The sequence below is a fragment of the Nanorana parkeri genome, unplaced genomic scaffold, assembly GCF_000935625.1.
Source record: "Nanorana parkeri isolate BGI_ZX_2015 unplaced genomic scaffold, ASM93562v1 scaffold306, whole genome shotgun sequence".
NCBI lineage: Eukaryota > Metazoa > Chordata > Amphibia > Anura > Dicroglossidae > Nanorana > Nanorana parkeri.
The window spans coordinates 1,260,243-1,272,732 of record NW_017306574.1 but is presented as its reverse complement, the minus strand read 5'-3'; the positions used below and the strand labels follow the sequence as shown (position 1 = coordinate 1,272,732).

Genomic DNA, 12,490 nt, shown 5'->3' with positions numbered 1-12,490 from the left:
CCCCTGCAGGAGATTTGAGTGTTGGGAGGATGCATATCTAGTAGGATATGCATCCTCCCAACACTATATGTCTCTCTGTATGTCTCTCTGATGGGATTTCCAGCCATTACAACATACAGTCCCAGCTCTAGTACATACAATGAAGGACAGCTGGTCCATTCAGAAAACATCTTTTACTCTTTTTACAGATCGCAAGGCGTTCTTTGGATGGCAGATGAACATAACAAACAACCCCGGATCCAATCACAGAACATCTTGTACCACCTAAAAAGAATACAAGATGTTTTCTGAATGGACGAGGTGTAAAATAAGCGGCCTGCTGCCCTTCACTGTATGCTCTATGCTAGAACCTGGACTGGAAGGTTCAGCACCTGACATTCAGCACTCACAGTTGTGTCAGGGTTGATGATTAGCTAATCTGCAGGAACCCAGTATAACTGGTGGTCTGTGTACGCCCTGTTTTTAGGACCTTGGGGAGTTACTGGTTAGTGTTCCATGCCTGTGTTCACCCCTCCCTCCCCACATGCCAATGGCAGCCATGGCATACCGAGGAGGATAGATGAGTTGATAAAATCCTCCATGCATGTATGGACATCATAATTAGTTTTCTTTCCCCACAAAGAGAAACACTATATTTCCAAAAGTATTGGGACGCCTGCCTTTACACTCACATTAATTTTAATGGCATCCCAGTCTTAGTCCGTAGGGTTCCATATTGAGTTGGCTCCGCCCTTTGCCGCTATAACAGCTTTAACTCTTCTGGGAAGGCGTCCACAAGGTTTAGAAGTGTGTCTATGGGGATGTTGGACCATTTGTGAGATCAGGTACTGTTGGATCAGAAGGCCGGGCTCGCAGTCTCCGCTCTAATTCATTCCAAAGGTGTTCTATCGGGTTGAGTTAAGGACTCTGTACAGGCCAGTCAAGTTCCGTGGAGGTCTGTAGCTATTGACTCTGCAGACAGTTGGCGACTTCTGCGCACTGTGCGCTTCAGCATGCGCCGACCGCGCTCTGTCAATTTACGCGGCCTACCACTTCGTGGCTGAGTTGCTGTTGTTCCCAGTTGCTTCCACTTTGTTATAATACCACTAACAGGTGACCGCGGAATATTTAGTAGCAAGAAAATTTCACAGAACACCTGAACCCAATGATTTGGGAGGTGTCCCAATACTTTTGGCAATATAGTGTATGTTGTTTCTGGATTTTCTCCTTTTATATTATTCTCATAAATTAGAGTCCCACTTCAATGGAATCAAGTGAGCAGCGCTGGCTGTGTGCCCGATCTTACCTGTCATGTGTTATGTACCAAGCTGCAGCTGCTGTTATTAATAATCCACTTATCATTTGTTTTCTTTATAATGGGATTGCACTGGTGTCTGCTTCCCTTTTCCATGATGAATTCATTAACTCAAATTAAACATTTAATTTTAGTTTTCCAGCAATCTCAGTTATATAATATTTGTTGTATAGGGTTTTTTTGTATCAGTTTGACATGTTTGTTCCTGTTTCCCACAGGGTCAGTCCACCCTAAAGGGATGATTTATACACTGCATGGCCTAAAATTTAGGGACACCTGACCAGCTCACCTACTATATAGGCTAAAGTATGTGGACTCCCCCCAAATGGTGTTTCCAGTGAAGGGTACTGTTAGTACTACAGCATACAAAGCCATGTTAGGTAGTTGTGCTTGTGCAACCTTGAGGCAGCAGCATGGTGAAGGTCCCCTGCGCACAAAGCCAGCTCCATAAAGACATGGTTGGATGAGTTTGGTGTGGAGGAACAATATAGACCTGTACAGAACCCCGACCTCAACCTTACTGAACACCTTTGGGATGAATTGAAATGCTGATTGTGAGCCTGGTCTTCTCATCCATCATCAATACCTAACCTCACAAATGTTCCTTTGGCTAAATGGGCCAAAATTCCCACAGCCACACCTTTGGGAACCCCTTTCCAGATGAGATATTGGCTTCCAATAGCCCAAAGGATAAAATTCTAAATATTAACAACCACTTACAAAGCCATTCACAACTCTGCCCCCGGATATATCTCAAACCTGGTCTCAAAGTATCACCCTAACCGTCTCCTCCGCTCTTCAAAAGACCTCCTGCTCTCCAGCTCCCTTGTCAACTCCTCCCATGCTCGCCTCCAGGACTTCACTAGAGTCCCTCCCATCCTATGGAACTCTCTACCCCAACCGGTCCGTCTGTCTCCCACTCTGACTGCCTTTAGGCGATCCCTAAAGACTCATCTCTTCAGCAAAGCCTTTCCCACCTCAACCTAACCACTCAACCATCACTTTCTTAAACAATTCATCCCCACACAGCTACCTCCTCATGTATCACTTGCCCCTCCCTTTTAGATTGTAAGCCCTCAGGGGCAGGGCCCTCCTTACCATCTTGTCTAGACTTATACTGAAATTGTAATGTCTTCCCTATATTGTAAAGCGTTGCACAAACTGTTTGCGCTATATAAACCCTGTATAATAATAATAATAATAATAATAATAATATTTTATTGGTTTTGTAATGGGATGCCCAACAAGCTTATATAGGTGTCATGATCAGTTGTCTACAAACTTGTAGCCACATAATGTAATTGCAGTCTGATATGCTGAGTAACTTGCTGGCTTCCTGTGTCTGTTGGGGTGTCAAGGTCCCCACTTCAGTGTTTCTAACTGTATTGCCACCATTCCGGCCCCTGCAGAGAGACCACTGCTTCCACACAGAGTGCAAGGGACCAACCCTACAACATGCTGGCAGGGGACAGGCTTTTCTAGTTCAGCTGTGTCTGCTTTCTAAAAAAAATGAACTGTAAGACTTTGTATACCTTTGGTTTTGGCACGCATATAATTTATTTAGCTGATTGGGAGATAGAGAACGCGCGCTAATATTTTTGCTTGCATAGATAAAGATGTCAGTTTTGTAAAATGATGCTGGAAGGTGGGTTTATGGCCAGTTCACCTGCAGACAGTACTTAGTGGACTTCATTGACTATACAATGACAAATCTATTGCACATACTGATCACTTTAATAGGGGTTTTGGTTTGTATGATAACAGTATCTGTCTTTGCAGGATAGCGATGGTGCGAAGGAATATGTTCCAGAAAGGAGAGGAGCACATCCGCCCTGGTGGAATCTGGGGGATGATAAAGAGTGTCACATCTTCAGCTCCTGGCAGTGAAAGTATCCTAAGATGTCACTAGTCTGGCTGCTGGTTATATCTGGGAGGTGGCTCAGACATCAAATATATTTCAGCATTAAAGGAGAACTATGGGGTTAAGGCTTTTCCCCATAGTTCTCCTAAGGGTAACGGGAGGACACAAACTAGCGTCCTCCCGTCACCCAAAGTTCAGTATACCGCGATCTACAGCTCGCGGTATACTGAGACACCACAGCCGGGACGGATCCCAACATTACTGTCTGGATCCACCCAGCTGCGTGAGTGACAGCTGGCTCTGCCTATCTAATGGCAGAGCAAGCTGTAGCCTCCCCGTCCGTTCCGCCAGTCAGCGCTGGAGGATAGGACAGGGGAGGGGGGGAATCCCTGCAGGGAGCCGTGAGTAACAGTCAGCTCTCTCTGCAGGGACAGGATCGAGAAGTGAGCGAGCGACGCTATGTGTTCGCTCACTTCCCGATCTATTGAGCCGACCTGTGACAGTTTCATTGTCACAGGTCGGCTAGAACTGTGAGGCTGATTTTCACTAGCCTCATAGTTCTCCTTTAATGCAAACTTCAAACCCATCCCTAGTTTAAAAACAAAAGAGAAAAAACTACCACTGCAGTGAGGCTCCTGCTACATTGCAAGGGTTAATAATTCATTTTTCTCAAGGGGGTCCATTTTAAAGGACTGATCGTCAGAGACCACATACATATTAGAGGAAATGGTGGTCACAGAGTGCAGACTTCCTTGAGGAAATGATAGTCAGAGATTGCGGACTTATTAGAGGAAACGATAGTCGTAGACTGTGGACATACTAGAGGAAATGATGCCTAGGGACTGTAGACATGCTGTAGAAGACAGTGATAGACAGGGAATATATTACAAGAAGCTAGTAGAGAAGATTGCTATTACCCCTTTACAAATCAGTGACCCCACAACTGACTGCTAGGGTCTGAGGACCACACAAGTACCTTCCTGTTTCATGCAGCTCTGGTCTGTAGGTTGGGCACCAGGGGTCTAAGCTGACCTAAACAGCTACTGGATGGAACTTGCACTGAAAAGTGGTAGCTAGAACATGAATGTTTGGATGTGGTTGGTTGTTGGAGGGCAAATCAGACAGTTCCCAAGTCCTTTTGTGTTGCTGCTTCCTTAACTCCGGCCATAGACCTCTCTCAGATCCAGCAGGAGGTGGACGCTCTGGAGGAACTGAGCCGGCAGCTTTTTCTGGAGACCGTGGACCTGCACGCCACTAAGGTGAGAAGAACCCTTTAAGAAACATGCCATCCCACTATCAATATAAGTATATCCAACAAGACTGTAGTGTTTTTTGGGGACATCTTGAATGGAATCCATTTACATTTTAACAACATGCCACTTGGCTGTATTTTATAAAGAAAAGCCGGGACTGTACTCATTTTTCTAATAGTGTTACGCAAAGGTGAAAAGGGTTTAGAATCTTTGAAATATTTGCCGCTGTGTCTCCATTGAGGAGATTGAACCTCACATCCTGTCCCAGTGAGAGGGTGTCACAAGTGAACTCCATGGGCAGGAAGTAATAGCTTATTTGTACTGCATGTGTTCAGAAGCACATGTGTTTTCTTAGAAAAACTTATATCCATTTGAATGCATTAAGCAAAACTTTTACAGTGTATGCTCAGCCAAAAACATTGTTTCTAGTTTTGGATAAAGTTGGGAAGGATTAGTGCTCTTCTCAGGTTTTACTGCTATCTGGGGCTCTTGGGGATATTCCCCTTCGCCTCTTCAGGAATTCAGACAGGAATACAAATCTGACGGGTTCTATCCTTCACCTACGTCTGTCTGTATTGCTGTTGGAGACTTCCCTTAACTTCCTGTCTGGTAAAATGATGTCAGCAGGGCAGGAAATGAGGGGACATCTCTCTAACAAGGCCACCTACTACAGTAAATAACCTCCCCAATTGTATCCAAAACTAAGAAAAAAAGTGCCTAGCCATACATTCAAGTCATTCATATGGAGCATGAAAGTGCTTGTTAGGTCCTGCATTGATGAGCTTCTGTTCATGTCAGAACTCCTTCTCTCTCCATACAACTCAATGGATTCAAAGGAATTCAGCCAGCTTTTTACATTGACCTTAGGGCAAGTTCACCTCGGTTCAGGCTTTCTTTATTTCATCCGGATTGTATTACCAATCTTTATTAAAGCCCTGAAGAATGGACAGCACAATGGTGAGGGCTTAGCACTTCTGCCTTGCAGCACTGAGGGTCCCTGGTTCAAATCCCGGTCAAGACACTATCTGTATGAATCTAGGCTGGCTGGTCAGTTAAAAATTCTGACAATTTGTCCGAGGTCTGTGTGTTTTCTTTTTGTTGAGGATGGGGCTCAGGAGGCTAATCCGGTTATTTGTGATGAAAGTAAACTTGCCCTTTAACTGCCTCCCGGCCGGCCGTTGTGTATACACGGCCGGTCGGGAGCTTCTTGGATGTAACTGGGCATGTATACACGTCCTGTTAGTCCCGCCCACTGCGGGAAAGACACATAATTTAAAAACCGGCAGCGATGCCTGTCAACATACAAGCGATCGAGCCGGCGGATCGCTTGTATGGGGTCCCGGTATGTGCGCCCCCTCCCGCTGATCCCCGGCTCCGCTGTGCCCGGTGCGAGCCCGGGACCAGCACAGTGCCTCTGTAACGGGATCAGAGGGAGGTCGGTTCACGAGCTCCCTCCGGTCCCCTCTCCGCTGTCAGAATGCGGAACTGGTGTATATTACATCACTTCCGCATTCTCGTGTCACTCTCCAGCTTCAGATGCTGGAGAGAAGCTGATGAAGCAGATCAGCTTCTTCAGAGGGGTCCTAGGTGACATTAGGGGTCTTGGAGACCCCTGATGTCTCCATAAAGAGGACCTATCACTTATTTTTCTATCACATAGGGGGGTTTCTTAGCCCCCTCTGTGATAGCAATAAAGTTAAGTGAAGAAAAAAAAAAGGAAAACAATGTAAAGTTTCCCCAAAATCTTTTTTTTAAGTTACACATAAAAAAGAATTTAAAAAAACAATTTTTTTAAAGTCCCCACCCCTACATACACGCATGTAAACATGCGTCAGGTGCGCATACCTGCGGAAACGACCATTGCGCCCATTACGCCGCACATGTTACATATCGGCGCGAACGTCGCAGTGAGAGCAATAATTTTAGGGCCATCAATTACTGATAACAGCAAACTGATGAGCGGTAAAAGCTTTTAAAGCGTCACCTATGGCCAATTTTGGGTATGCTATTTTTTTGCAATTTCGCGAGTGCGCACAATTTTTAAGCTTGACATGTTTGGTGTCTATTTACCCAACGTGACCCGATCTTTTATATTTTACCAAAAAACTGGGTAATATTAGTTGTTTTATAACATAATGTAAAAAAAAACTTTTTTTTTTTCAAAGTTTTCAGTAATTTCTCCTGAATATAGTAAAAAATAAAACCCCCAGTGGTGATTACATACCACCAAAAGAAAGCTCTATCTGTCCCCAAAAAATGGTATAAAATCAATTTCAGTACAGCGTTGCATGACGGAATAAATGTCAGTCAAAGTATCGCAGCGCTGAATACTGAAAAATGGCCTGGCCAGGAAGGGGGTCTAAACACCTGGTCTTCAAGCGGTTTTTTTTTTTTTTTACTTTTATGAACATGTTAACAACCAAATAAATGTCTAAAAAATATAAGGTGTCGTCCCAACCCACGAAATATCCAGCTCTGCTCTGGATTGGAGGATGTTCTGGAGGTTTGCTCACCTGTGTCTATTCACGTCTTTTTCTAGGAGAGGATTGAATATTCCAAAACCTTCCAAGGCAAATACTTCAATTTCCTGGGCTACTTCTTCTCCATTTACTGTGTGTGGAAGATATTTATGGTAAGATGGATTCCGTGTTGCCCTGCGTGTAACATTCTCTGAACTTTGTTCTTCCTTTTTCCAATCAGAATATCGATTTAAGCCTAGCAATATTTTTTTGCCACAGATTCATTGGAATGACTGAAGATATCCATAAGATAATAATCTCCATATATCTGTGAGTTTTGAGCCCCACGTTAGTTTGGAAAAGCTTGCCAGAAAATTCACGCAACTTGAAGTTTCTGTCAAGAAATTTTTTTTATGTATTTTTTTTGCCTTGAAGAAGTCTCATCAAACTTATCTGTAGTTCTTCTTGCCTCCCAGAGTCCAAAGTACGTGTAGCACTTTGTCCCGTTTTTCTAGGTGGTCTGGCTGCTGAGCTAATATGGTTGACAGTGCTCCCCCATCCCCCCACCGCCGTTCGACCATGCTGCTTTCAAAAAGAGGAATAGGTACTCAGTTTGGATTGACAGCACTTGACTCTGCACAAGGCGCTTGCTCAGGATAAGTGCTGTCATAGGCATGCAGTGGGAGAGGGTGTAGGCTAGACTGCCAGGGTATAGGCTGCGGAAACATCTGTTTACCTGAGATGCGTGGTCACAGCAAAGGGGGTGGGAGTAAAGGTGCCCATACACCTTACAACCAGCGCAAGACTTCTGTCTTGCGCTGGTTGTAAGCTAATTAAAAGCTCGTACGATCTGCCCATCTTGGACAGGCAGATCGTACTTGCAATCATCGCAAGCCCGCCCCCCTGAGGGGCGGGCTTCCGATGACTGTAATGAGGGGCGGGCTTCCGATGACTGCAAACGGGGAGTGTGCTCGTGCGCACACCGGCCCGTTCAGCAGTAGTCGAACATGCCGGCCACTAATCATATGGTACGATTCTCGGCAGGTTTTCAAGCCTGCTTGTTTGACGGAAGACGTGCGACCGTACAGTAGAAACGGTCGCACACCTTCCATACACTTTGCGATTATCGTACGATCGCGGGATTTCCTGCGATTCTCATACGATAATCGTACAGTGTATGGGCACCTTAACAGAGCTCTGTCTGAGCGAACAGGAACACCTACAAATTGGGTTGATGGCATGGGAGAGAAAGAGAATGGGTTTCCATCAGAATCACAATCAGCGGGCTACTTATAAACCTTCCGCCCAGCCATACGTGGCCATTCCCGGTACTAAATGGAGCCAAGGAGCATAGGGATTTCCTATTTCCTCCATCTAGTGGCAAGGATGCCACGTGCATGGCATTTCACCAGCGTATGGCTGGGAGAAAGATTTATAAATAGACCTCATTCTTTACATAAGAAAAGATAAGTACTTCTAAATGAATCACTATACTAGCCGTTAGGTTTGCATTGCTCATGGGAATTCTTCTAAGTGTAGTTAAAAAAGAAATAAATAAAGAGAATCTATATGTACCAGCCCCACCCCGGTGACTCTGATCTTTTGCAGAACTTTGCATAAGAATCTTCAGCCTCCGACACTTCCAGTAATGTCAATTGCCCAAATTCCCCGTTGCGCGCTGGGGTTGCACCTTCCAGCTGCTACGTCAGTGCGGCTCTGCAGGGGACGCAGTGGGGATGTGGGCATCAGGCACACCTGCAAGTGTTGGAAGCTGGAGATTGCTCTGCAAGAGAGCAGCAATTGGGGTCAGGACTGGACTGGTAAGTATCATTGCTTTTCTGTTCAAGGGTGGCTTTTTTATCCATTTATTTTTATTTTATTTTAGCAACAGGTTTACTTTGAAGTGATCCTGTACCATTCAGGGCAAAGTAATAAACGCTCTTGATAGCATGCATTGTAAAGAGTCTGTGTTTACCTTCCATATGCTCATCCCACTTGTTCATGAAAATGATTGTACAGATCTGGTGAGCTTTGTCCTATGTCTGTGGGTCGCCTACAACACGCCCTTCCCGGAAGTGCTCCTCATACATTCTGTCTTTCCTTCATATAATTGCAGGCTACAATCAACATCGTATTTGACAGAGTTGGAAAGACCGACCCCGTGACCAGAGGCATCGAGATCACTGTGAATTACCTGGGCATACAATTCGATGTAAGATGATCTTTGTCTAAAGACCGAAAAGGGTGGCCAGACATGAATGTTTGATCCCACTCCCTTTAGAGAGAGGGATTGGCCGGCGGTTCCATCAGGCACATCCCACTCTGTGAAACAATCTTGTTCATGAGCATAGAGAGGGGATGAGATGAGTAGTGTTGGAAGTCACTGCTGGCACTGCCTATAGCAGGGGTGCCCACAAGGTCGATCGCGATCTACCAGTGATCGCGTAGCGATCACTGGTAGATCGCCATGTCCTCTCCTCCCGCCGCTTTTCGCACTGGACTGGAACACAGGCACTAATGCAGGCGATCGCACTGTGGGCGAGGGGCCTGCCTGCGCAGCCTACGCCCCCTCCCGCCCCTGAATGCAGGTGTTTTTTCGTTGGTAGATCTCAATGAGCTCGTCATTTGAAAAGTAGATCTCCAGATGAAAAATAGTGGGCGCCCCTGGCCTATAGCATAGATTGGTTTTAAGATTGAAGCACCACACCACAAATTAATAGTCCACATACAATTTTATTCCAATGTAAGGTCAGGTAAAAGATCAAATGAATCCAACGCATTTCAGGGGGATAAACATTGCAGTACTGATAATAGTTTTTTAAAGGAGAACTATGAGGTGAGTGATTTTCACTCACCTCATAGTTCTAGCCAACCTGGGACAATGAGACTGTCACAGGTCGGCTCAGTAGTAGATCGGGAGGTGAGCGAACACATACCGGCGTTCACTCACTTCTCAATCCTGTTACTGCAGAGAGCTGTGACAGGTGAGGGGCTGGATTCCCCCCTCCCTGCTCCGCCAGCGCTGACTGGCTGAACGGACGGGGGAGGGGGCGGGTACAGCTGGCTCTGCCTCTAGATAGGCAGAACCAGCTGTCACTCACGCAGCTGGGCGGATCAGGACATAATTGTCGGGATCCGTTTCTGCTGCGGTGTCTCAGTATACCGCGAGCTGTAGCTCGCGGAATACTGAGCTTTGGGTGACGGGAGGACGCTAGTTTGTGTCCTCCAGTTACCCTTAGGAGAACTATGGGGAAAAGCCCTGACCCCATAGTTCTCCTTTAACATAGCAATTGTCACTTCTGTATCAAATGTTATTGTATGCATGTCCAATGTGAAACTATACACATTCTTTTCATTGATGTATTCCTTTGTTGTGTTTTCGTAGCCCTGCTGAAGGAGGTGAGTTTGGGCCCTTGAAATGTGTTGGCTTTCCTATCTCATCTTCTTCCTCACCTTACATTGGAATAAAATGGTATCTGGACAGTCAATTTCTCATGTAGTGCTTCAATCTTGGATCTATTCTTTTGCACTATAGCCCAAAGACACTATGGGAGTCCATTGATGTATAGAAGCTGCCAGCCCAGAAACCAGACGCCCTATATAAACACCACTGCAATACTATTGGATAGTAATACTGATAGGACAAACCCCGGGTTCCTCAGAGCACAGCTGCAGCCAGGTAAGACATCCCCCGAAAATAAGACCTAGTGTCTTATTTTGTGCAAAAAAAATAAATAAGACACTGTCTTATTTTCGAGGAAACACGGTACCTCTCTACTTTCCCCATATATCAAAAGGACCGGGGATGACTCTTCTTCCTTCCTAGACCAATTCCACAGAAAGCAGCCTGTGGCCTACAGGAAGGAGATTGTCCCCCCATCTAACCAGCTGTGTCATATGCTTAGGTGCTATATACATGAATTAAATATATACCTTATCTCTGATTTTGTTGTTCTTGTCTTGCTCAGGTGAAGTTCTGGTCTCAGCACATCTCCTTCATTCTGGTGGGAATCATCATTGTCACCTCAATCCGAGGACTGCTGATCACACTCACCAAGGTACCGCAACAGGCTGCATGACTCCCATAATGCACCTCCGGAAATATGAGGATATTGGGGGTCACTGAAGGGATCCATAGCCATGTAAAGGCAGGTTGACCTCTACATTTTGGAGGTGGTGTGGCTGTATGATGATATTTTCTTCTTTTGTGAACTTGTTACTTTACCATTTTGGGCAAACTAACAGGCTCACTTGCTAGCCCGCAATCCCAGCCCCCCTAAACACTGATACGTACCTTTGCATTCCCTAATCAGCTAAAGCCAAATGAATACAACTCATGTACTTTCCACGCCTCATTGTTCAGGGCTTACACTGGTCTAAGGCTCTGCCCCCTCTCCCATGTGACAGCAATGAGGCCTTGCAATTGGCTACTTCTTCTCCAACATTGCACAGTGGACGAATGCTGCAAAATTCACATGGCCCACCATACCCATGTTGGAGGTATGTGGTTGGGGGATATGTCTCTGTGCTCTGGTGGGGGGAACGGCCATGTGGGAGCAAGGGAAATGTATCGGGGGAGGGGGAGAGAGGCTCTTTCTCCTGCAAGTACAGACTCACTTTAATTTTTTTTGAATGAAAACAATTTAAAGGATCATCCCCATCAAATCCTATTTGGGTTTTGGAAGGGAGTAGGGTTACATAGACTTAAAAAAGATACATGTCCATCGAGTTAAAACTGAAGAATAAAATAATCGAGAACCTGCATCCTCCGAATCCTAAACCCGGAGCTGATCCAGAGGAATACAAATAAAACCTTATAAAGCATGGCCCAATTTGCGCCAAAAGCTTATCGCACACATTACAATCTGATTGTACAATGGCCTTTAGATCTACCAACAACTGTGTAGATCAAAGGCTTGCCTGATTGATTGGATAGATCAGGTAGGTCCTTGTATGACATAGTTTTGGTGAATCCAAAGTAGATTGTCCAGTTAGATTGGAACATGTATGGTGACCCTAAGGCCTTGTTCACACCAAATGCAGAGCAGATCCGGTCAGGTTTCTGCACACGCACGCTAGTCTTTTAGATGCGTTTTTGACGCGCAATTTTTTTTCTTTTAAAGTGTAAAATGGGCTTTCAGTGCGTTCCAGGCATCTGCATGCATTTTTGATGCGTTATCAGATCCAGAGCAGGTAAAATAGGGCCTGCTGCAGTTTTTTCACCTGCTCTGGAACTGCACGCTGCGAAGTGAACTGGAGCAAAAAAGTACAATTGGAATACATTGGACGCAGTTTTGATCCGGTCTGCAACTGACCTGCTCCGCGCTTGGTGTGAACAAGGCCTAAGGTGATCGGATATTCCCTGGATCAACAATCTCTGTGTGTGATTAATTAACAGTCTTAAAGCACAACTCCGCAGAAAAAATGTCTTCACCTTGCATTGGGGCTACCCCCGCACTGCAAGGGTTAAGTGCCCATATTGGTGTACGGGTGACAATAACAAAGCTATACTCACCCGAACCTCTGAAGATGGCTTGCTTTTAGACCAGTCCCTTCTGCCTGTCTCCTCCTTCTATACACTGCGTATACAATGCGATGACTCGGGGACCTTAGACCGCTGCAG

General features: G+C 45.5%; 1 protein-coding gene across 1 annotated transcript in view; it reads left to right on the top strand.

Moving 5' to 3' along the window:
- Window positions 1–12,490, top strand: part of LOC108788133 (Golgi pH regulator) — a 30,021-nt gene that overhangs the window by 12,864 nt on the left and 4,667 nt on the right. The window contains exons 8-12 of the mRNA XM_018557859.1: window positions 3,074–3,183; window positions 4,326–4,414; window positions 6,948–7,040; window positions 8,984–9,079; window positions 10,836–10,925. Of these exons, the coding sequence (XP_018413361.1) occupies window positions 3,074–3,183; window positions 4,326–4,414; window positions 6,948–7,040; window positions 8,984–9,079; window positions 10,836–10,925 (478 nt within the window). The remainder of the gene's footprint in view (window positions 1–3,073; window positions 3,184–4,325; window positions 4,415–6,947; window positions 7,041–8,983; window positions 9,080–10,835; window positions 10,926–12,490) is intronic.